The sequence below is a fragment of the Silurus aristotelis genome (assembly GCF_946808225.1).
Source record: "Silurus aristotelis genome assembly, chromosome: 1".
NCBI lineage: Eukaryota > Metazoa > Chordata > Actinopteri > Siluriformes > Siluridae > Silurus > Silurus aristotelis.
In genome coordinates this window covers 25,680,412-25,704,654 of record NC_139574.1, presented here as the reverse complement: position 1 = coordinate 25,704,654, position 24,243 = coordinate 25,680,412, and the positions used below count along the sequence as shown (strand labels likewise).

At 35.6% G+C, this 24,243-nt stretch overlaps 4 protein-coding genes and 1 long non-coding RNA gene across 12 annotated transcripts; 2 read left to right on the top strand and 3 right to left on the bottom strand.

Annotated features, from left to right (window-relative positions):
* Positions 1–862: 862 nt before the first annotated feature.
* Positions 863–3,428, bottom strand: LOC310734441 (uncharacterized protein). Its single transcript, XM_083556467.1, has 6 exons — positions 3,336–3,428; positions 2,924–3,226; positions 2,764–2,823; positions 2,389–2,487; positions 2,129–2,178; positions 863–1,874 (listed from the first exon to the last, which is right to left on the bottom strand). Exons 1-6 carry the CDS (start codon positions 3,382–3,384, stop codon positions 1,803–1,805), a joined length of 633 nt encoding a protein of 210 aa, XP_083412593.1. The 5' UTR covers positions 3,385–3,428; the 3' UTR covers positions 863–1,802.
* A 706-nt stretch (positions 3,429–4,134) lies between these two features.
* LOC310734336 (uncharacterized protein) lies at positions 4,135–14,531 on the top strand (the record flags this gene model as incomplete). Of its 3 annotated transcripts, none has more annotated exons than XM_083556240.1 (7): positions 4,135–4,177; positions 4,622–4,794; positions 4,953–5,017; positions 5,145–5,284; positions 5,474–6,231; positions 6,526–6,663; positions 14,472–14,531. In XM_083556240.1, 7 exons carry the CDS (start codon positions 4,135–4,137, stop codon positions 14,484–14,486), a joined length of 1,332 nt encoding a protein of 443 aa, XP_083412366.1. In that variant the 3' UTR covers positions 14,487–14,531. The 3 variants fall into 3 exon arrangements, with proteins under 3 accessions (XP_083412366.1, XP_083412365.1, XP_083412367.1); XM_083556239.1 differs by lacking the exon at positions 14,472–14,531 and adding an exon at positions 8,364–9,198; XM_083556241.1 differs by lacking the exon at positions 14,472–14,531 and adding an exon at positions 8,349–9,198.
* LOC310734463 lies at positions 12,588–13,420 on the top strand. The gene is made up of 2 exons (XR_014536045.1): positions 12,588–12,697; positions 12,770–13,420. It is a non-coding gene; the product is annotated as an uncharacterized lncRNA (long non-coding RNA).
* On the bottom strand, positions 13,203–16,540 carry nudt17 (nudix (nucleoside diphosphate linked moiety X)-type motif 17). The gene is made up of 8 exons (XM_083556346.1): positions 16,311–16,540; positions 16,105–16,221; positions 15,690–15,873; positions 15,362–15,387; positions 14,493–14,588; positions 14,172–14,270; positions 13,926–14,062; positions 13,203–13,572 (listed from the first exon to the last, which is right to left on the bottom strand). Exons 1-8 carry the CDS (start codon positions 16,386–16,388, stop codon positions 13,401–13,403), a joined length of 909 nt encoding a protein of 302 aa, XP_083412472.1. The 5' UTR covers positions 16,389–16,540; the 3' UTR covers positions 13,203–13,400.
* A 1,387-nt stretch (positions 16,541–17,927) lies between these two features.
* Positions 17,928–24,197, bottom strand: LOC310734426 (uncharacterized protein). 6 transcript variants are annotated; one of them, XM_083556428.1, is made up of 8 exons: positions 23,781–24,189; positions 23,456–23,579; positions 22,750–22,860; positions 22,160–22,216; positions 21,200–21,316; positions 20,546–20,614; positions 19,498–19,611; positions 17,928–19,193 (listed from the first exon to the last, which is right to left on the bottom strand). In XM_083556428.1, exons 2-8 carry the CDS (start codon positions 23,513–23,515, stop codon positions 19,107–19,109), a joined length of 615 nt encoding a protein of 204 aa, XP_083412554.1. In that variant the 5' UTR covers positions 23,516–23,579; positions 23,781–24,189; the 3' UTR covers positions 17,928–19,106. The 6 variants fall into 6 exon arrangements, with proteins under 6 accessions (XP_083412554.1, XP_083412553.1, XP_083412555.1 ...); XM_083556427.1 differs by having other exon boundaries at positions 23,456–23,521; XM_083556429.1 differs by lacking the exon at positions 20,546–20,614 and having other exon boundaries at positions 23,456–23,521; positions 23,781–24,197.
* Between the last annotated feature and the right edge of the window lie 46 nt (positions 24,198–24,243).

Sequence of the window (24,243 nt, the reverse complement as noted above, 5' to 3'; positions counted from 1 at the left end):
ATTAAATCATTCATGTCTGTAGACAAAAAGTCTAATATACATAAAAGAACACAGAAACGTTGAAATAATAAATCACAAAGAAGTTTATTTAAAAATAGAATCATACACTAAAACATGCCATGGTTTATACAGTAATTTTAATAGTTTTTTTAAATGTAAAATATATTTATCAATAACACACTTTTGCCCAACAGCCAGTAATCAAAACATCTTTGAATTCTCTAAGCAATATGTATGTAGATGTATGGTGTTTTCTTTCTGACATATAATTTTGACATATTATGGTCATACATTTGGATTTTGTTTTATAGAGGCAGATGCTCCAAACTGGACATTAATTTGCATCTGTGTTGCAACAGCTCAACACTGCCAGGACATTTTCAAGACATGACATCACATGCTGTGTTTAGAGATAAGGGGGAGTTCTGTGTGTTCTTTTCTGTTTCCTCAATTACTCTTGCAAAACACATCTGAAATGTGACCTGAAATGATGTTAATGTCTTTTTTTGAATTTATTACTATGGTTCATTAATTTAAAAGCACACGCATTCACAAACACTTTTCCTTCTTTCAGTTTCAAGATTTTGTAATTGTTCCTAAAATGGGAACAATTACAAAAAAATCAAGACAGTGTACTTTAGTGACAAATGTATGAAGCAAAATCTGCTGCCTTCTAGTGGGAAACTGGCTGATAGGCCACATCTAAAAAAACAAAACAAAACAAACAAACAAACAAACAAACAAACAAAAAAAAAAAATATATATATATATATATATATATATATATATATATATATATATATATATATATATATATATATATATATATATATATATATATATATATGGCTAAAACCCAGCACAGTTCTTGATTTCCTTCCCAAAACCAAATGGTTCAAATTAGTTGACTTAACTCATATTGTATATGCCAATAGTTCACAAATTGGTATCAAGGGACTGGTAGGAGTGAGTGACACTTATCCAGAAATGATTTATCTGATTTTTTGATAATACAAACCAGAATTATCAAATGTATTTACAGTTATTATAAAGTTCTTGCAGTTATTAAACACATTTACTTCTCAACTTAAATAGGTTTATTTGAATGCATTCAGAAATATAAAAAAAAACTTTCTGGGTTAATTAATAGGCAAAATGTTAAAATATTAAGCCTACCTGTTGTTTTAAATAACAATTATATTTATATATTAATTTATACTATGATACTATTATACTATTAAATTTGAAAATTCTTGGTATATGCTGTATCAGTGTGTGTATGTTGTAGGTCACAGGATAAAAATACTTCCAAAGTGCATAATTCTTTTTTTCTTTTGTTTTACAGTTTACAGTAAATCACTAAACTATATCAAATGTATATCATATTCTTTAAATGAACAGGCTGCACTAGCTGTGCTCCAAGACTCAGAGACTCCATACCCTCTAGAGTCTAGACTGTTATTTTTTACTTCTGATAAAAGGTTTGTTCTATCTCAGTCAAGTTATAAAGAGATTTATAATTACCCACTAAGTGAACTACTGCTGATTAAATACAAATTTGGTGGATGAAGAAAGCAAGAAACATTCCAGAGCAGGGGGCTTCTGGCACTGAGTAATGAGAATGAATAACTTTTTAGTTGCAGTGCTGATATTAATACAAATTCGCAAAACTCTAAGTTCATAAAATAACATTTTTTTTTTAAGTAAATTATGGTGCACAAAACATATAATGTATATGACTATTCAAATGAATTCAAACTTAAAATTAAATTTAACCAAAATAATGTTTACCAATACAAAATTCAAGATTTTAAAACATGCTCATGTCTGCCGGTTATGAACTTCAGAGTAGCATATTGGGTCTCACTGGAAGACTGTGGAGAATGATTGCAGATAAAATTGTATAAAATAAAAGGGTTTATTTTTACAGTAAAATAAGGTTTAGCAAAAATTATTAAAACATAATTTATACAAAACATGTTGTTCAGCTAATGAACACAAGTACTTTACTGGTTATGTACAAAAAATAAATACATACAATAATAATAATAATAATAATAATAATAATAATAATAATAATAATAATAATAATATTTTGCCTGTATTTTAATATATAACATTTTCTTACTTGTTGATGTTGCTCTGATACATTACTGTCTCTCTGGTGCATCAAAGTAGCTGAAGAAAATGAACACTTCACAGTAAAAATATTACAAGGACAAGAACACTATATATTATAAACACTTATATTTTCCAGATTTCATACCTGAAGAATTTAAAGATATTTTAGAATGATATATACTGTATACCCTGTTGGTTTCAGGCTACCTATAATCTATATAATATATAATCATTTGTTTATTAAAAAATACTATGTTCATGACATACGTCTTTTGTAGAAGGCACATATGGATAGGATTCCCATGATGATCAGAAGTAAGATCCCTCCTAAAACAGCCAAGGGGATCAAACACTGATGTTCCTTAACTGTAACAAATCATTAAAATACTTTATTAAACAGGTTTATAGTTATATCAACTTTTATCAACACTGTTCCTTTAAAAACAACAATACAAAAAAAAAAAAGGTAATTCTGTATTATTCTCCTTGCTGGGTGAGAAAGAGTGATTCTAAATGTTACTTAAGTTATTAGAAATCCTTTTAGCCCAAAAAAATAGTTCTACTAATATTAATAGAAAATATATAAAACTTGATTAGAAAATATAATTAACTCATCAAGGTAATAATGGTGAAAAGAAATACCTTGTTGTAAATCTATGTGGTCATAAGTGTTCACTTTCTGCCTGCTGGTTATATCTGGAGCTAAAAACAAACAAATAAAAAAAAAAAACAATGACACCTTATTATGTGAAAAATGTAAATAGAAATTGTAAATGAGGATAGATTTATTAAAGATATTTACCCATGACTGTCAGCATTGTTCCATTACCTATATAATCCATACCCTCATTCAGCAGTAAACAGTAAAATGTGCCATTATCTGAAAGACTTGTTTGAATTGTCAGTAAACACAGTATGTCTTGCTGAGCTTTTCTGGTCATGTTCCTGATGCCTGGGAGGTAAAGTGTAAGGCCATTTTCTTCTTGGTGCAAAAGCCATCTAACAGAGACGCACCGACCAAATGCATTTGCGATATCACATATTAATGTGACATTTTTACCAACATCCGCAGTAAAACTGGAGGACTGAATAATTAGCTTTCCACCTTTAACACACATCATGAAAAGGTACAAAAAAATATATTTTGGATTGATTTAGTACAGAAAATGTAATTTATAATAATAAAATATATTAGAAAAAATAAACTGCCTTACCAGTATACATAAGCTGAAAGAGAAAAACCAGTAAGAAACTGTAGAGCATCTTGTTATCTTGACATCTACTCCTACTTCTACTGATACTAATACTGAGATACAAAAACTGCTAACATTGGCATGTTACCCTTCTACAGTCCTTCAAAAAAGCTTCTCATGTTTTGTGGCCTCAATTCAAAACCACAAAGGCGCTACCTACTTTTGAGTTTTCCGTAGTTGTCTTTGATTGTTAATTATATCACACACATGCATCTTGCTTGTGCTACACATTTTTTATGTATAAAGCCCTAGGTGGGAGACTTTTCTCCTTAAACAGCCTAAGCTTGCACATCATAAAAAGAAAATCTATTGCAGAATTTGACCTTTAATTCTAAATTAAGAGCCATTTGATCATCAATAAAACTTATATGAATCACTAGTGGGCAGTACCGAGCATCATATCAGGACAAACTCGAGGTTTAGGAAGTTTACCTTATCCTATTTATGACCTCTTCAAACAATCAAGGAATCTTATACAAAAAATTCCTTCACTCAAAACCAATCTATGTATTTTTATCTTTTTCATACAGAAACACAGTCACATTTATCTTCCCGTGTTAAATAAAGTTTCCGGGTGGATGTGGCCCACTGATTAAGCAGATGGGTCCCACCCCAGTGCCTGCTCAGGTGCTTGAACAATAAAAGGACTGTTCACTCTCTCTGAGGCACTGCATCTGAAGCACTGTTTCATTGAGACAAAAGCTGAGCAGAACAGTTTATAAGATAAAGGATTAGCACTAGTGTGCTTCATTATTAAAAAATGTGTTTTTATTGGATTATTGGGCTCCTAGTGCTTTGGTCAGGTAAGGCATTAATATATATATATTTTTTTATGTACAAGGTTGAACAAGATAGCAGATGGAGAGCTATCAATTTGCAATATTGAAATTTATGAGCAATGACCAGTGAAAACTATGAATTACATTAAAGAAAAATGTTCTTTATATTAAAATTATATTGTTTTATTTTCCTCTAGTAAATTCCACTAGTAAAACTTCTAGCATGAAATGTACTTCTTCTTCTTCTCCTTCTTTTTATTATTATTGTTTGTGTTATTATTATTAGAATAGTAGTAGTAGTAGTAGTAGTAGTAGTAGTAGTTGCTTTTTTTCCTATAATCCATTTGTCCCAATGTGAACTAATTTTTAATCTGTTGCACCATAACATTTAAGTCTTTATTTTTTCACCATTTGGCAGAAAGCTGATTATCTCAAGTAAATATTTTCCTTGTATCTATGTTTGGGCAGGTGTTATCACAGCCAGTAATGTCACAGCAGCTCCTGGAGTTGGCACAACAACTTCAAATGAAACCTCTGCCTTTAACATGGGCATCAAAATAACTAACCGCATTTACAACAAATCACTTGAGGACACTGATTCTCATTACTACAAAACACTACGGCAGGATGTTGAGGATTTGGTAAGATGTCTTATTTTCTTTCCAAAAAAAAATAAAAAGACAAGAGTTTAAAGAATAATAATTAATTTATGAGTAACATACACTCAAAGAAAAAAAATGTATGTCTTATGTAATTGCCTTAAACTAATGCTTTTTACTTTTTTTTTTTTTTTTTTTAGTTTTATGAGGTGTATAACTCCACTTCATCAGCTGGGTATCAAAAGATTACAGACATGACTTTCAGGTAAAAAAAAACAAAAAATCCATATAATTACAAGTTTAAATACATTACATAACACTGAAAAATCATGGACATAGTCTGGAGTCCGATATGTACTGTCTTTCACAATGTCTAATTTTATTTTTTTCAGCGAAGGATCTGTGATTGCAAATTCCACAGTGATATTTCAAACTAATCAAACAAGTGGACAGTATGTGAAAATCACCTTTATTGACAATTACAAAAAGCTCCACTCACCATTGCTGACTCTAAACATCAACTATACAGCAGGTAACAGCAGCCACAATATAGTTGCTTATAAGAATTAGTGTTTTTAGACCAATCAGATTAACCAGTAAGTGATTGAAACTTTAGGGCAGTATAAAGTCATTACATGCTTTAACACTAATACATCCTCAGTAGAATGTCATGCATTAGTGTAACGTTAACTTTAAGTATGTTACTGTCTTCCCCTTGCAGATCAAGAACCTCATTTTGTCTTGCCAAATATGTCTCATCCTATATCTACTACGACTGAATTCTCCACCAGCCCTAACCCCATTCAACATTTGGTTTCTTCAACTGTGGCCTCAACTACCAATAGACTAGACCACGTAACAGATAGTATTGACACCATTACAACCCCACAATCTCATTCAACCTCTTCCAACAGCGTTTCTGCTTCTCAGACTACTCCGAATATTACCTCAAACAACAGCAGTATAACACTGTCTCCGAGAACCGTCACCTCAACCATGACAGCTTTCAATCATTCATTCATTCCAAATAGCACAAATTCTTCTTCTGGTCCTTCAAACATAACAGTAGATGAAAGCCCATCAGTCATGCTTACTTCCAGTCCTTCAACCACAACATTACATCCAAGCAGCATTTCCACAATATCTGCTTCCAGTTCTTCAGCCAGGACCAATCATCCAAGCAGCATTTTCACCATATCTGCTTCCAGTTCTTCATCCAGGACAAAAAACCCAGGCAGCATTTCTGGCACAACTGCTTCCAGTTCTTCAACCACAACAGTACATGAAACTAGCAACATTTCAGCAATGCCTGCTCTCAGTTCTTCAGTCAATCCAGGGAAAACCGTAACCCAAAAGCCCACAGGACCTGCAGAGTCCAACACAGTGGCAACAGAGCAGGGTGTGCCAGGTTGGGGCATTGCCATCCTGGTGCTAGCAGCCATCATACTTTTCTTCATGCTTATCCTCCTCATACTGCTGGTGAGCCTCAGATAGACTAAAAATCAAAACATTGAATTTTTTTTTCTTTTTTTTACTGTAAAATACTGTAACATTAGACTATGTTTCATCTTATTCTCTTTGTTACATAGGGAAGCTTTGGTGATTTCTCTTTATATCTATACAAAACCTTTTTGTTTTTATTTAATTGTTTTACTTGTATGTAATGCATAATTGTATTGTTCACACCGGTGTACTCGTATTGGAAATGAGACACGGCTGTTGTGTCACTATTGTTCTGCTGTAATGTAAAATAAAGCATGCTCCTCCTCACAGCTGCTGTTTTGGTGCTGTTGGTGGAGACAGCGTGGCTTCATGAAAGTGTCTGATCCTGACCCAACTGGCTATTATAACCCTGACATTCCCATGTACTCCACTCACAGCACGTATGAGTCACACAACGGCAAGTCACTGGTGAGTGAATCTCCATCTACACCTCCATCTATACCTCCATCTAATTTCTGGCTTTAAACCCTTTGCAGAACACAAACTTAAAGGAGCATTCACACCTTCCAGAACCTCTATATATTCTGATAGGTTGCAGTTAAGTGAAGGAAGAACCGTTATTGTATTATTATGTACTTAAGGTGATCACTTAGTGACATTTTTACATAGAGTGCTGGCAAAAAAATAAATAAATAAATAACTGACAAAGATCCTTCTAAAAGTCCTGGGTCCTGAGTGAATGTATTCTGGCACTAATTACAAATAAATGTGTATTTAGTAATGAAATCTCTTTAGACAACTTAAAAACAATAAAACAACAATAAAACAACCCATGGATTAGGGACCACTTCTTTTAGAATACAGAATAATATTTGGGCTATTGATGCAGTAGGAAGCCAAAACCGATTCTATAGAAGTAAAATAGTTAGAACTCATGTGATCATAATTATTTATGACCACACTCAATCGACTCACATAATTCAAAAAATGATCAAATTAATTGATGTAAAAAATAGAATCAGGAACTTCAGGAAACAGTAACTCAGGCAGCATTTATGCTTCTAAATTAATGCAGCTCTGATTTCTTGTATTTTACTTTTAGATCTGATTTTGTAATCTAGATTATCCAGCACCTCTTTCACTCACAAGTAGTTACACTTGCATCATATATACATGATTACATATCCTACATACGTATCCTTTCCCGATCAGACACAGAACTGTGAATGTAACAATAGACCCTTTGCATGGACTCCCCATGCATCCCCCATCTCCATGTTCATCCAGGCAAAACTGACTGCAGTTACTAAACAGCCCCCTAGTCCCACTTCCCTCCCACCTGTATAGGGCTCTCTTTGTGCCCAGCCAGCTTTGACAGGGAAACCTGAAGCGTGGGAAACTCTACTCCTGCCCTGTGTTTCTCTTTCCAGCAACTGCCCCAGACCTAGCGCTTTATCAGACCTCACACTGCACTGTCTTCATCTACACATAGAAAAAAAAACACTGGCTTTAGACACACACACACACACACACACACACACACACACGCACGCACGCACGCACCCGCACACACACACACGCACACACGCACACACACACTTTTATCACTTAATACAATTCATCATTGTGAATAATACAATTCCATGATTCTTTCTGTAGCCTGATTTCTTAAAATGCTTGATCCTAATGTATCAAGACCTTTTGCCCAAAGAGATTAGTAACTGAACTCATTAAGAGAGTAAGGGGGTGTTAAACACAGTGATGTGATACACCGTGATTTGGTTTATACATGAGTCCCATGTACCCCTTTAAGTACAAGTTATGTACCCTTTCAAGAAATTAATTACAGAATGTTTATTTACCCTCCATTATACACATGATATGACAATGTCTAAATGATTGTGCTAGGACTTTGTTTGAAGTCAGTGTAGACTGTTGCTCCATTTCCCTCACACAAAGAGGCCATTGATAGGCATCAATAAGCCTGCATGCTGTCCACACTACAACAAACTCACAGGAGCTCCTGGAGAAGGTGTTTGACCCACTTTTATAAAAAATTAAAATAAAAAATTTAAGTGATTTTATAATGTCAGTGAAATTATTGCAATAATTTTGTCATTTTAGTAAGACAAACAACACTAATACTCTAACAGAATCTTAATTGACAGGATTTAAACTCAGAGAGACCTAAGAACCAGACTGGAACGATGACGGTGAATAAGTGAACACGCAGGGCTGAAAGTCAAACTTTTCAAACAATGGATGCCATGTCATAATTAACCCACCACGACTCAGCAACATTCAGGTGCTGTCTGGCTCTCCAGCTGGAACTTCCACCTGGCTGACAGTCCAGCTATCAAAGAGGCACTACGGAAAAGCTGTACAGTCTGTAGTACCAAATAACCAGCATGGATATGGATACAATATTCAGAATATTATGTGCTGATCCCAGCAATTTTCCCAGCTACAACATTGTGATTGGATAACTGTAATGTTTAAAATGATATATTTACTTTGAAATTGTTTACTGACAGTAAGAACAAATGAATTTTAAAATAAAATAAACAGGACTGCTTTCAACTGGCTATCATTGTTATATATCGCAAAATTGTATTTCTCCATGTCTATGAGGCTTTATAACCAATAAGGATCTATTACAATATATTTTCTTTTGGAGAAAAAAGAAAAGAAACTGTCATTTTATTTAAGTACATTTAATTTAAATATATAAATACATTTATTTCGCTAATTTAATAAGAGATGTGTTCAGTTAAACAGGGTTGAATGGTGGCAGGTTTAGAGATAATAAGCTGTGCTAGTGTCCAGATCACCTCAGCCCCCCAGGGTCATTGCTTCCTGGGGCTATTGTGCTAATAAAAAGGTTTCTTTGTATGAATCGGAGCAGCTCACAGATTCCCCTGCAAGTCTCAAAGGAAAGAAGAAGGAAAAAGAAAGAGAATGGTGATAGATGGACCTTCAGTACTCTTAGTCCAGTGGAACTGGTCTCTGAAATACTGTAGCTGTTCTTAATAAAAAATAAATAAATAAAAAACACGAAGTGAATCAGGTAAAGTGACATCTAAGAGGAAACCCAGTCTTCTAAGTTTTGTACAGTCAAAATGAATTTGGTGACTTATTCCATATCTCTGCTTACACCCAAAAATATTCGAGCCAGGCGGGGCTGAAACTGATAAACATTCACCAACAACAAAATGATTGAACACACTTGTATGATATTGAAACAATTTAAAAGTCATTTCAGGCATTACTCATTGGTTGTATGCATAGTGCACAGAGGTCACCAATGTTCTGCAGAGTCAATAGCTACAGACCTCCAAACTTCATGTGGCCTTTAGATTAGCTCAAGAACAGTGTGTAAAGAGCTTCATTGAATGGGTTTCCATAGTCAAGCAACTGCATCCAAGTCATACATAACCAAGTGCAATGCAAAGCATCGGATGCTGTGGTGTAAAGCACGCCGCCACTGGACTCTAAAGCAGTGGAAACGTGTTCTCTGGAGTGACGAATCACGCTTCTGGCAATTTGATGGACGAGTCTGGGTTTGGCGGCTGCCAGGAGAACAGTACTTGTCTGACTGCATTGTGCCAAGTGTAAAGTTTGGTGGAGGGGGGCTTATGATGTGGGCTCGTTTTTCAGGAGTTGAGCTCGGCAAATACTTATATATATATACAGTGAGGAAAATAAGTATTTGAACACCCTGCTATTTTGCAAGTTCTCCCACTTAGAAATCATGGAGGGGTCTGAAATTGTCATCATAGGTGCATGTCCACTGTGATAGACAAAATCTAAAAAAAAAAATCCAGAAATCACAATGTATGATTTTTTAACTATTTATTTGTATAATACAGCTGCAAATAAGTATTTGAACACCTGTCTATCAGCTAGAATTCTGACCCTCAAAGACCTGTTAGTCTGCCTTTAAAATGTCCACCTCCACTACATTTATTATCCTAAATTAGATGCACCTGTTTGAGGTCGTTAGCTGCATAAAGACACCTGTCCACCCCATACAATCAGTAAGAATCCAACTACTAACATGGCCAAAACCAAAGAGCTGTTCAAAGACACTAGAGACAAAATTGTACACCTCCACAAGGCTGAAAAGGGCTACAGGGAAATTGCCAAGCAGCTTGGTGAAAAAAGGTCCACTGTTGGAGCAATCATTAGAAAATAAAAGAAGCTAAACATGACTGTCAATCTCCCTCGGACTGGGGCTCCATGCAAGATCTCACCTCTTGGGGTCTCAATGAACCTAAGGAAGGTAAGAAATCAGCCCAGAACTACATGAGAGGAGCTTGTCAATGACCTGAAAAGAGCTGGGACCACCGTTTCCAAGGTTACTGTTGGTAATACACTAAGACGTCATGGTTTGAAATCATGCATTGCACGGAAGGTTCCCCTGCTTAAACCAGCACATGTCCAGGCACGTCTTAAGTTTGCCAATGACCATTTGGATGATCCAATAGAGTCATGGGAGAAAGTCATGTGGTCAGATGAGACCAAAATAGAACTTTTGGGTCATAATTCCACTAAACGTGTTTGGAGGAAGAAGAATGATGAGTACCATCCCAAGAACACCATCCCTACTGTGAAGCATGGGGGTGGTAGCATCATGCTTTGGGGGTGTTTTTCTGCACATGGGACAGGGCGACTGCACTGTATTAAGGAGAGGATGACCAGGGCCATGTATTGCGAGATTTTGGGGAACAACCTCCTTCCCTCAGTTAGAGCATTGAAGATGGGTCGAGGCTGGGTCTTCCAACATGACAATGACCCGAAGCACACAGCCAGGATAACCAAGGAGTGGCTCTGTAAGAAGTATATCAAGGTTCTGGCGTGGACTAGCCAGTCTCCAGACCTAAACCCAATAGAGAATCTTTGGAGGGAGCTCAAACTCCGTGTTTCTCAGCGACAGGCCAGAAACTTGAGTGATCTAGAGAAGATCTGTGTGGAGGAGTGGGCCAAAATCCCTCTTGCAGTGTGTGCAAACCTGGTGAAAAACTACAGGAAACGTTTGACCTCTGTAATTGCAAACAAAGGCTACTGTACCAAATATTAACATTGACTTTCTCAGGTGTTCAAATATTTATTTGCAGCTGTATAATTTTTTTTTAGATTATGTCTCTCACAGTGGACATGCACCTACGATGACAATTTCAGACCCCTCCATCATTTCTAAGTGGGAGAACTTGCAAAATAGCAGGGTGTATAAATACTTATTTTCCTCACTGTATATATATATATATATATATATATATATATATATATATATATATATATATATATATATATATATATATATATATATATATATACTTAAGTAGATTTTTTTTCTGATATCAGTACTTTTACAGCACTATTTATTTTTACTTTTTACTTTCACTCATTACATTTTTACACAAAACATCTTTACGTTCTACTTCTTACATTTTCAAAACAAGCTCGTTACTTCAGTTTTAATCTATTCGGTGAAATGGCAATATTTTTTTTCTTCTTACTGCGTGCCATTTTTAGCCCATCAAACTAATATTTTTTATCTACCACTGGTGTATTTTTTCCTGGTTATCACACACCACAGATGTAGATTAGTTTTTTAAGCGAACAATGCAACGGCAGAAGGTAACAAGAAGTCTGGGGTAAATGTGGATGAGACAGAGAGAGTCAGTGATGTAAACATGATACATTCATTAGGTAAAAAATATTTTCATTACTAATTACTTAATTACTAATTACGCACCATCGTCTTTTGTGGGTTTTTTTCCCTCCTTATATTACAGATTCCTTAATAGTACAGATAAGAGCAATACATCATTCGAATCTGTAAAGGGTCTGCTTTCATTTGTATTCACTCATAATAACAACAAAATGCTGTGCTTTTATGAAACAACGAAAACAAACGCTTTCTGCCGTGTCCTTTCTTCACAAACACATATATAAAACAACCTGTATCTCAGTAACTACTTGCCTCAAAGACATAATAAATTGTGGATAGAAACTTTGAAATGTCTACTTTTAAACCAATTCAAATCGAAAAAATAAACATATTTTTTGATTATGTAATCCGTATGAGAGTTAAAGAGGTAGTTTCTCCGGTATCACCTCATTAATCGTCCGTGTGGAAACAGCAAAGGTTCTGTTTGGTGTCCTGATGATTTACTTAATTTAAAGCACCATAATTACTTTAAAACATTGACAAGATAATTTTCTCTTCATGCTCTATGTTGAGTTTTGAGTTTCACTAATAATGAACATACATTTCCATAAAGGATCCATATTTGTTTATGCCCATGCTGATTTCAGTTTTAAAAACCTAAAAAGTATTAATTTAGGGTACATTTAGAACAGATGAAAATGTGCGATTAAGTTGCGTTTAATCGTGATTAAATATTTTAATAGATTGACGGCCCTAATATTAATATGATGCGAGGTCCAGTTAACAGTGTGACACTAAAACGGGTAGTAGTAATGACTTTTTACCTAAGTACATGTCAGAGCTCATACTTCTTTAATTTGAGATATATGCGTGTGTATGTATGTGTGTGTAGAAAGAGAGAGTCTTTTTTTCTGAGGCAATGTTTTTTTTGTATAAATGCTGCTACATACAAATGAATAGAATTAATCTACCAATGATTGTTTTAGCAAATATTAGAGTTTCACATTCTAAATGAAACACTGCTCAAGTGTGATTTAAGTGTGATTTATAAGATCAGAACAAATCAGCACTGTTATTGTTCTACAAGAAAAAGACCACACCTAATAAGACAACTTGTGACGATGGCTTACGTAAGACTCGCTGTGACATGCTCAGGATGCACTGTGCGTTAGAATGAGTTTACGAGTGTAATGAGTTTCATAATGTAATGTAAAAAACAATAGAAGAATATTTTTAACATAAAAATAACTTAATAAATGTCATCAGCCTGTGTGTCTAACTGAGTAAAAACCTCACATTTCAGGCAGATGTATAAAGAGTCTTTAGTGCCCCCTTGTGGCTGGCAAACATTTCAAGTTTATTTAAATGAAGAAAACTCTTAAAAAAACAAGAACGATAACAAAGATGCATATCGAATACAATCAACAACTTTTTGATAGCACTTCATAAAAAATAAATATCCTCAGTGAATTATGAAGGTAAGTATTGGGTGTTGGTTTGGCCCGAGATTGGGAAAGCAAGACTCTTGTAGTTAGCCCCTCTCACAGCTGGCTCCCAAAGTACTCAGCCAAAGCTCTAAGGCATACTTGGTTCCAGTGCTGACCCGCTCGACATCCTCACCATCAGCCGAAGCCCGGTTACAGAACACCGACACAGGGAGTGCCGTCTCAATCAGCTCGCCTTCAGAAGACACCTCAGTAACACTGCCACATACAACACCACAGCATCACAAGCATTAGCAGTGTCCCTGATAATAAAAAAAATGGTTCTCTTGTTATTAAAACTAAAGTTGGATGGCTGAGACAGACCCTAAAATAACCCTGTGTCCAGAGTGACTGGAGACTATGAGGCACTAATCAGGCCGTCAAACACTGATCGGGTTGACAAATCTATGCATATGAATGATCAGAATTTTCACACAAAAACAAGTGTTGAACTGTTCACCTGTGTACTGCAGGTTTCTGTAATATTAATACTGTGCAAACTGAAATAACTGTATTTGTAAGGTATGTACTTGGAAAGCACACTTTAAATTAGAAACAGAACATCTAAATACCTGACAGACTGAGGAAGATCAGCAGGAATATGCAAAGATGTTTCCTCCCCATCCACAGCAGATACGATCGCCCTGACCAGTTCTGCATCAACCCACACACACGCACTCACCTCAGCAGGCTCTGGTCTTATGGAGGACTAATAAGAAAAGAAGGAATAGGTTCAGGTTATATGATTCTTCTATAACCGATGTAATTACTTTTTTTTGCTGCATATAGCTGAGCCTTGATGGCAAGGGCTGCATTACCTGTAGCTGCAGGTGTGTATAGTTACTGCAAAGCAGCATGTAAGTGACAATGTGATGTCTCTGGGGCAGTCCTCTGGACAGCATTGGTGGGTAAACAGACTGGGGAAAAAAGTCCACAGTTATAGGCAAAACCCCAACTGAAAATGACCACTTTGGACATCATCTACTGAATGATAAATCCTAGGTTAGAAAAGCAAACAATATAGATAAAAAGATACAGTTTGACAGAAACATTGCATTTTACATTAGTATTTTAGAAAGCCGTTTTTTATTTAGTGATGTTTGCTTTTTTTAACCCAGTGTATCCACACATGAGCTCACCTCCCAGAGGCCGAGCAGTTGAGAGGAGGAGATGTCCTCAGGGTCCAGTTTAAGTCCGGTTTCCTCCTTCAGCTCCCGAAGGCCTGCATCCAACAACTAATGGAAAACAATTGAAAAGAAGATTGTTCTTAATGTCTACAAGATGCACCCTGTGATCTGACCTTCTTTTTTATTTTTATTAATGAGCCTCTGGTTGGTCTGCACAAGTAATACATTAGCAAAGGTTGATTAAAGTAAATATAAGTAACCAAAAACATGTTGTCCACTTCAGAATTGTTGGCACTCATCATGGAAATGCAATGATTAACACATGTATTTACACCCATGGGCATGTGTAAGTTCAATCTGAATCTTTTATTTTCAAACATAAATATTAAATTATGAAAAACACTGGTTCCAAAATGATCCACATTCTTACAAAAAGTATTTAGCAAAATCCTTGCTAATAAAGTTAGAGCCACATGTAGATGGATCATGGTCCACTTTTCTAAGTAGAACATTTTAAGACTCTTTATATTGACTGTTGATTTGAATGGAACCTTGAGGTCAGTGTATTTAAAGAGTGGTGAGTAGTAGAACAAATATTTCACAATTCTCTGAGGAATTTCCCTGACTTCTCTCATTACTTCTTTGACATGTATCACAATACACAATTTTTCCAGCAGTACAGTTTTGTTTCGCCTTTAAAGAGAACCTGTTCAATGATTCAGATTTCTCTGAGTGCTGAACTTTCTGGGGCTTCTTTTATGTAAATCGTTTAATGTTTAAGTGGTTGGCTTAAACTATAACATTTGTTTCAGTCTTTGCTACGCTACTTGTAACTTTATTCAAATATTTATATGTTGAGTTGACTGTAGCTGAAATTGTACCTTTTCGTTCAGTTCCACATGACCACCTGCAGAACACAAGAACAGCATTAAGTCTACAATCATGACTGCTTTAGCTTTGTCAACAATCTGAAATCCATACGTGGTGAAATCACCAAGGCTCCTTTTTTAAGAAGCATCTGAAAATGGCTCAACAGTCAGCAGATTTTTATTTTACAGTTTAGCTCACAAAGTTGATAAAGCTTGAGCATGCACAAACAGGGCATTTCATTTTTTATGTCCTAAAACTGCAGTTTAGTAATACTCTTAGGAATTAAAAAAAAAAAGGAACAAAAACAATAGTCTGCAGTTTCAGCAACAACATCCTCACCAGGTGGGACCCACACATTGGGAAAAATCCTCAGGGCATGAGCTCGCCTGGTCAGCAACAGCCTCTGATTGGCTGACTGGAGCAGAATGGCCACGCCCACATCCACCCCTCTCCGGAGCGTGTCTTGAGGAATCGACTCCGCCTCTGAGGGAGAGAGCAATTTGATTGGGCAGAACGGCGCCCTCTAGAGGCAAAAAGTGAGTTTTATCCACAAGCATAACGAAAGCTGGCACAGAGGCCTTATAATCCGCATGTCTAAATATTATTCAACATATCGTTAGCTATAGTTTTGCAAAACTTTATTTTTGAACAATTTAACATGCAGCCCGGCACACTTTTAAAGCGGTGATTCAATGAATGAACGATGACTATTGTGTTATCGTCAATGATGACGTAACCCCTGATGACGTCTGACCTTAAGAGGCACTCCCCTCTCCTGTGTTCCCTCGCACAGGATAAATCGGTTGTTTTCCAGGGAGCAGTTCACAATAGTGTGGTCGTCAGCATGTCCCACAAAATGTCCAGTAATACTCTAGAAAAATTAAATAAACCAATCAAAACAGTCAAACCGATTGTATAAATGTTTAAGTGTACAGAGGCAGCAGCTTTTATTTAACTGACCTGAATAAACTGGGCACAGTGTGGAGCTGCGCTCTCTTTAGATAAATGCACCAATATTCTTCGTACTTTCTCCATCATCAATATAAAGAATCAGTAACATTAAGTCACAAACCTGGCAAAAATAATGTCAATGTAAATTGGCTGCCAAACTAAACTATGCTTAAATCCAATGTCGCAGTAGCGACTATCATTTTACTCCAAAATGGCGGCCATTTTTTCAAAATAAAAGTTACGAACAGCACATCAACACATCACTGTGTTTAAAATGGCATCCCTCTCACCACCACATAAGTGTTCTAGTTCTAGTAATAATTTTAGGAAGTGGTAGCTTAGTGGTTAGTGTTGGACTTCTAATCGTGAGTTTAAATCCCAGCAACACCAAACTGCTACTGCTAGGATTTTGGGTAAGGCCCTTAACCCCTAACTGCTCAAGTTGTATAAATGAGATAATAGTAAATCACTCTAGATTGGGCCCAAATGGCCTGAATGAAATTGTTCTGATTATATAATTATTAAAGAAAATTATTATATAGCCATCATCACCCTGTGACACTTGTCATGTATCAAATGTAAACCTATGTAACCAGGATTAAACCAAGCATATGTGACTATACCAAACACTTAATCTACTCCTTACATTTATACAATTTCTGAGAATTGTGGAATAAAGGTGCCTTTAAAACTTGTGTAAACTTTGTTTTACATTTACACCTTATGGGGTTACATGTGCTCTGGATATTCTTAATTACTGGTGTTTCTAGAAACCTCTTACTGATTAAATCCTCAATCCTACCTCCTTTAGCTCCCTTCATCTAGGAAATCAATCAAAGCCTGTCATGTTTAAAGAAGTATAAGTTCTTAAAATGCATTTGGAGAGAGGAGAAAGGAGGTTTTGGGAGTGTAAATACACAGGTTTTCTAAGCACAAGTATTTTGTTGTACCGCATGACATAAGCCTACAGTATCAATGAACCACCTTTTCTTGCATCCTTTCTTTAATGCCTGAACCAGTGATCTTAAGCAACTAGGATGGGAAGTTGGAGGCACAATTTAACTCTAAAGAACCACAATATTTTTTCAAACTACAAAATAGCAGAACCTAAAAATTGTGCACTAGGTGATGAGTGAATAGGTTATAGTTTCAGGCACAGCTTGTGACGTTGATGAGGCAGGTAGAGACATTGGAGTATTTGCCATCATACTGCATACTTTATTTGAACACATCAGCCAAAAAAATAATTAGTGATGCATTAATTAACTAATTTATGCATTACATCTCTCAAAGATAGAACGTGACCGATATTGTAGCTCATTTGTTTGCCAGTTTAGCTTTATGTAAATCACATGCCCACATTGTAACAGCAAATTTTCATTTGCTGATTATGTACATTTGTGGAAAGGAGAAAACCATGTTTATTTTTACAACGATTTACATGCTGCAACTACAAGCTGAAACACATACAGCAAGACAATTTAGCTATTTAAAAACAAATCAATAACTATGTCACTTTAAGACCTTGCTGGGTTACTACATTTGATCTATACTGAATATTTACTTCAAATGCGACAGTTTTCTTTCTTAAATTTTTTTTTAAATGCAGAAAATATACCATTGCTGTTTTTCTAACAAATCATGTTTATTTTAAACATCAATCATCCATAAACACGCATGAAGTTATCTATGATTTTCAATCACTACATATAAAGACATCAAAGAATACAGGCAAAATGTAAATCTGTTGACATGACATGCTGTTGTAAAGGCAATGACACACTGACACAAACAGTACTGTGAACTGATAACATGCTACCACAAGAGGAGATTACACCGGCTGAGCCCTTGAGTGAGGCTTCAACCTCTTACTTTTTGTTGTTAGTGTCCATTGATTTTGGTCACAAGTGGTGGCACTTACAGAGTTGGCAGTCATCATAGCTTTCCTGAAGTATCAGTAAATATAAAACAGGATGACAAAAAAGCCAAGCAATGCCAGTCATTTGTTAACACTTGACAATTCTCTCTCATTAAAACATCGTCACCCTCATGTACATACTGGGCAATATTTATCAAGCTTTACATTTTTTTTTAAAGGTTTGTCAAGGCTGGGTGATTTAAAATGTAAATGTAAATATCTTTACAAAGATACTGACTTGTGTACTTAGCATATTGTTAGTGTGTAATCTTTAAGTTTTTCTTTGGGTTTACCATATTCCTTGGTAGATTCTTTTAGAGTAGCTTAATAAATGTTGTTCAATATTTTCTCTCATCACATCACAGAATTTGACTGATGTTTCATGCAAATGATGTTCTACAGCACCCCAGCACAGACTTGCATTAATAATACACTATTTTCTACATTATATATTGTATTCCAGTACAAACATGGATTTTGCAAATAATAATTTGTCTATTTGGATATGTTAGTATAAGTTTTTTCTACAAAAAAAAAAAAATTCTAGATTTTATAAACATTTCTGTTTCTATACAATCTTACAGCATTCATGTCTATGGCCTGCTCATTACTGATACTATATAAGCATTTTCATGCAAACAAACTTGCTTATCAGTGCAAAAGGAATAAAGTCCTAGCAACTATTTATACATCAAAATTGATTGCAGAGTGAGAAAACAGCCACATACCAGGTGCTAACATTGTTACAAATTATTTACACTGTCACGAAACTTTTTTGTGTGTGTGTGTGTGGGGGGGGGGGGGGGGGGGTTTAGAGGTGAAGCAGTTGTTTCTTTTGATTGATATGAAACTGTGCTAAAATCGTTGACCTTATCCTGTGAGAGATTTCAGTTTCCATTACGCACATTAGTCCTGGCCTGTCCTCCAGCACCATACTGTGTGTTTGAAGTAGAGTTAGGAATTGGTGTCATCTCCTGGAGGCAAATGGTGAGAAGAAATGTAAACATGAAATGCATTTTAAATCTTTAAACAAGGTATATCATATCACTTTTTACAATAGCCCATTTAAACCAAGGGTTTATTATATATATATATATATATATATATATATATATATATATATATATATATATATATATATATATATATATATATATATATATATAAGTTATAGTTATAGTTATAGATTTTAAATGAATATATGCCTAATATTGTGTTAAAAGTAGTCATGTGTACTTCTGTGTACATGAAATTACATATTTATAGCAGCAATCTTACCTTAATAGCACTAACAGATAGGGCATATACTCCGAAAAGTGCCACAACCAGTCCGATAATACACACCAACACCAAAGAGCCAATCAAGGTGCCTAAAATTCCATTCACCAAAAACTGCAAAAAAGTTCAGAAATAGCAACAAAAAAATATCCATAGGTCAATGCACACATGTAAGCAAAGTAAATAAGATTTTACTTCCAAGTTAAGACACATACACTCACTGAGCACTTTATTAGGAACACTATACTAATAGTGAGTTGAGGCTCCCTTTACATTCCAAACCAACTCAATTCTTCATGGAATTCTGGAGATTCTTGTCCATATAAACATGATTGCATTAAGCAATATCTGTAAGTTTTTCAGGTGCACTTTTAATCTACAAAACTTTTGTTCTGCCATATCCCAAAGGTATTCCATTTAATTTGGATACAGTGACTGCGAAGGCCACTAAATAACATTGAGCTCAGTTTGATGCGGCATTCAAGTGAATATTGATTGGTATTAATGGTCAAAGTGTACTAAGTGCACAATGGTGTGCATTCCCCACACCATTGTACCACCTGCACAAGTCTGGCCTGCAGAGAAGTGCTTGAGCAAGGCCCTTAAAGCTCAAATGTTAAGGTGTGTAAATTACATAATTGTAAGTTGATGGATAAGGACTTTTGAAATGCCATAGAGGTCTATGTTATAGAAATACTCAAACCAGCCTGTCTGGCACCAACAATCATGCCGCAGTTAAAATCACCAAGATCACATTTTACCCTTTGGATGGCACATGTATCTGAGTTTATGTATTGCACTGCGGACAAACATGTGTTCCTAATAAAGTGTTTTGTAAGTGTATAAAAAAAATACAGTATTGGATGCTCAAGAGCCACATTGGAAAATGTTATACTTTTGTTTTTTCAGTATTATCTTAAAATTTTGTATTTAAATGAGGCTGAAATGTTAAAATTAAAAAAAAATATTGTTTCAGAGTTGCAGAATTGTTACTGCATTAAACAATTTGGCCAATAGTGCATAAAACAAAGCACAGAATAAAACTCACCTCCTTCTGTCCCTCTTTATCCCCTTCTCCACAGCAAGCCCACACCGAATGGAGTGGGTCACAACACCACTGAAACGAGCAGGGCAGAGCCTGAAGTCACACCTTTCTCAGAGGTGATACACACCTTTCTAGTTAGCCTTGATCTATCTCTCTATATTTTTTTATCCTGATATATTTATTCAGTTTGTAATGTGATTTATTCAATTGAAAAATACTCTAATGTTTCAAATATTACATGAACAAACCAGGTGCCTCAATCTAAGTTACCATAGTGAGATTAATTGGAACATATATTCCTGTACTAGACTTAAAATGATCATTAAAATGCAGATTCCACTTTCGCAATAAAATAAAGAACATTATTGCTTCCCAGGTAATCGCTGACAAAGAAGAACAAACCAAAAATACTATTGGTTAATTATTTTGGTATGCAAGTGACATTACATGAGTAAATGTCAAGAAGTATAACATTTTCCAATTCGAGCATCACATTTGTGAATATAATGCAAATTCAAGCAACAAATGAATGTATTTGCAACCCAGTTATTCTTTTTCAGGACACTGACTTCTAAAATTATGTTGCAGATGTTTTCTTGGCATTGGCATGTTAAATAATGGGAACAGTGTAAGGTGTGCAAATGCTGTGATGTTTACCTCAGTGTCTCTGTAATAGTAGGATTCCCCACGAAAGGGTACATGTCGGGCTATGAGACCAAATCCGACAATATCAAATGCTGCAGTTAGCAGCTGCAAAACAATAGTTGTACCCACCTGTGAAAATAGTAAACATAAATAAATAAATAAATAAATAAATAAATAAATAATTAAATAAATAAATAAATAAATGAAAAACATTAAAACATAAAAGTCAAATCTCTGTATTTAAAAAATATACAGATCTGCTTGTAAATGTTAGGCATACTGTATACTGCAGTGATGTGTTCAACCAAAATCTACTTAGAGTCCAATTTCCAGAGTGAATGAAACTGGACACATTCCCAGAAGAGAAACTGACTGAGCAGCAAAGTGACAAATGCGTTGTACACACATAGTATTGATACTGGCAGGAGCCGGAAGGATCACATAACAATAATATATAACAGAAGTAAAAAGTAAAAATAATAGAGAAAATAAAGCAATTCAAGACACTGCAGATGTTTCACATGTGACTGCTATAAAGCTTTAAGAGCAAACATTAAACAATAAATCAATCTTTCAGCTGAATTGTTATGTCCTAGTGCATCAATGAAAGCACAGTGAAAGATGAACCTTTGAGCAGAAAGCATTTACGTGAACAACTGACATTTCAGTCTCTGTGCTAACATTGCTGTCATCCTCCTCCTCCTCCTCTTCCTCATCATCCTTCTTATACAAAAAAAGATTTAAACAATAATAATTTGTGTATTTAACGTCAGTAAAAATGATTAAAATAATAAATGCAATGGCTGCTGAAGAAGCTACATTCTATCAGTCAGCACTGGGTGCTGTCCAAAGGGCTAGATTGCACTTGCACAGCATTTTCAAAAATCTAAGTGCTTAACCGATTTTTTATACCTTTAATAAATTCATTAAATGCAGAATTTAATTTACATTGTGGGGTACAAAATATCATACCAGGCATTTGGATGGTCTTCTACCAGCATGAACCAAGACAATTCCAGTGATAAGAAGCTGCAGGAAAGCGCAATACAAAACACTGCATCAGTTCAGTAAATCAAACTATGACAAACTGACCTGTTTAATAACCCTAAATATGTTCTTACCTGACAAAGATTAAATATTGCAGTTATTTATAATTGTTACTTCTGTCATTCTTAAGTAATGTGTTTATTCTGGACATAAACTTATAAACCTTTACTCAGCAGACAATAAATTTAATTCTCCTGCTCAGTTGCAAATCACTCTGCACTCTTAAATCTAGGGTCTTTATCTCTATAGGGTCTATTGACTTGTGCATCTGGCAGATTGTGCAGAACCCTAAACAGTATCATGTTCCCCAACCAGAAAGGGTTAACTTTTAAGATGCTATAGGACCCCCTTTACTATTTGCTTCAAGGAAATATTACTGTACAACTGACCAACTGACCATTAATTATTTCACACCTTACTCCAGGGATAGGTTGATCCAAGTATTGCTCAAGCTATTTTGACATTGTCACTGTATTGTCACAACATTTTCTACATTGACAAGAGCCAGGTCTTACTTGCGCTCCATTCAGAATGAGGATGATGACCTCCCGCTGGATGTGAAAGTGCAGTTTATACACAATCGTACTCAGCGTGACCGTCAGCAAGCCAATGATGATCTGTACTGCCTTTTAAACAGATAAGCCGCTTTTACATATTGCCGTATACATATTAAATATTGCCATATACATATACATCACTGTGTTATTCTTTCATAATGAGTTAGATCAACTGCAGCAAAACAAATATATACCAAATTACACATTTAAGCTCACATATTATATTATCAATTCTGTTTCCGAGGAATGCATTTGTCAGATAATCCAATTGACCCAGGACTTCTTTCAAATAAAAATAACAGTAGAGTATAGTGCACTCCATCTCGTCTCAATGTGCAAAAGAATTAAGTCTGGCTAATGGACCTGCCCCAAAGCACTGCTGCATCTATTTGCTTGCGTGTATGTTTATGTGAGAGAGATAGAGATAGATCGATAGAGAGAGAGAGAGAGAGAGAGAGAGAGAGAGAGAGAGAGAGAGAGAGAGAGAGAGAGTTTTGATATGGGCGTTTCCTTTTACAGTCAGTGGCAATATAATCATTTAAGGATGGATCTTAAAATATTAGTATAAACTATTATTTAGGCCACTGATGATATTTTATCTGTTGTCCATAACCTTTATCTATTATTAGAAATAATAAGAATTCTATATAAAATAATAACTCACCCCTAGTGTTTTGGGCTCGCTTCTCTTAAACGCCTTAATCTGAGACGGGTACAGCGCCATGGTGCTCTGCGTGTGAGACACGGCATCAATCAGCACGGCAGCATCACAGCATCCCGGTGTGGGACTGAACCGCATCAGACACGTGAGCGCGCGCACGCACGCTCCCGTTATATCCTCAAGTTAAAACAACCGCAAATACGTTCTTTCTCTCTCTCTCTCTCTCTCTCTCTCTCTCTCTCACACACACACACACACACACACACACAAAGAAACTGAATCAACGCAACCTTTGCATGTGCATGCATGGGATTTAAACAAGCCGTACCTTTTTGTTGTGCAGAGTTGTGCAGAGACGGTACTGATGAAAGCCGAGGAGGGGTCAGAACCGCTGCAGCACTCTTAATGTAATGAGGCGAGGCAAAATCCAGACACAGCCAAATGAGGACGAATATTGGCCAACTCAGATTTACTCCTTATTTCTAGAGCAATCTTCACAGCAAGAGCTACAGTATGGTATTCTGAGGCTGGGTTATGAATTATGTAAACGCATTTGGGGGGCTGGTGTGGCGAACTGACTGCAGCAAGTAGTGTTGGTCCACTGCTGCTGAGTATTTACACTAGTGTGCTACGTGGTTGATGTGGGAGGAGAAGCAGAAAATTATGTTAAAGAGAAACACTAGTTCATTCTGTGTGTGTGTGTATGTGTGTGTGTAAAGGACATGAACGAGGAGTGAGCAAAGCAAAGCTATTATCTCAACCCTTTACTATGATGTAAAGATCAATCTATG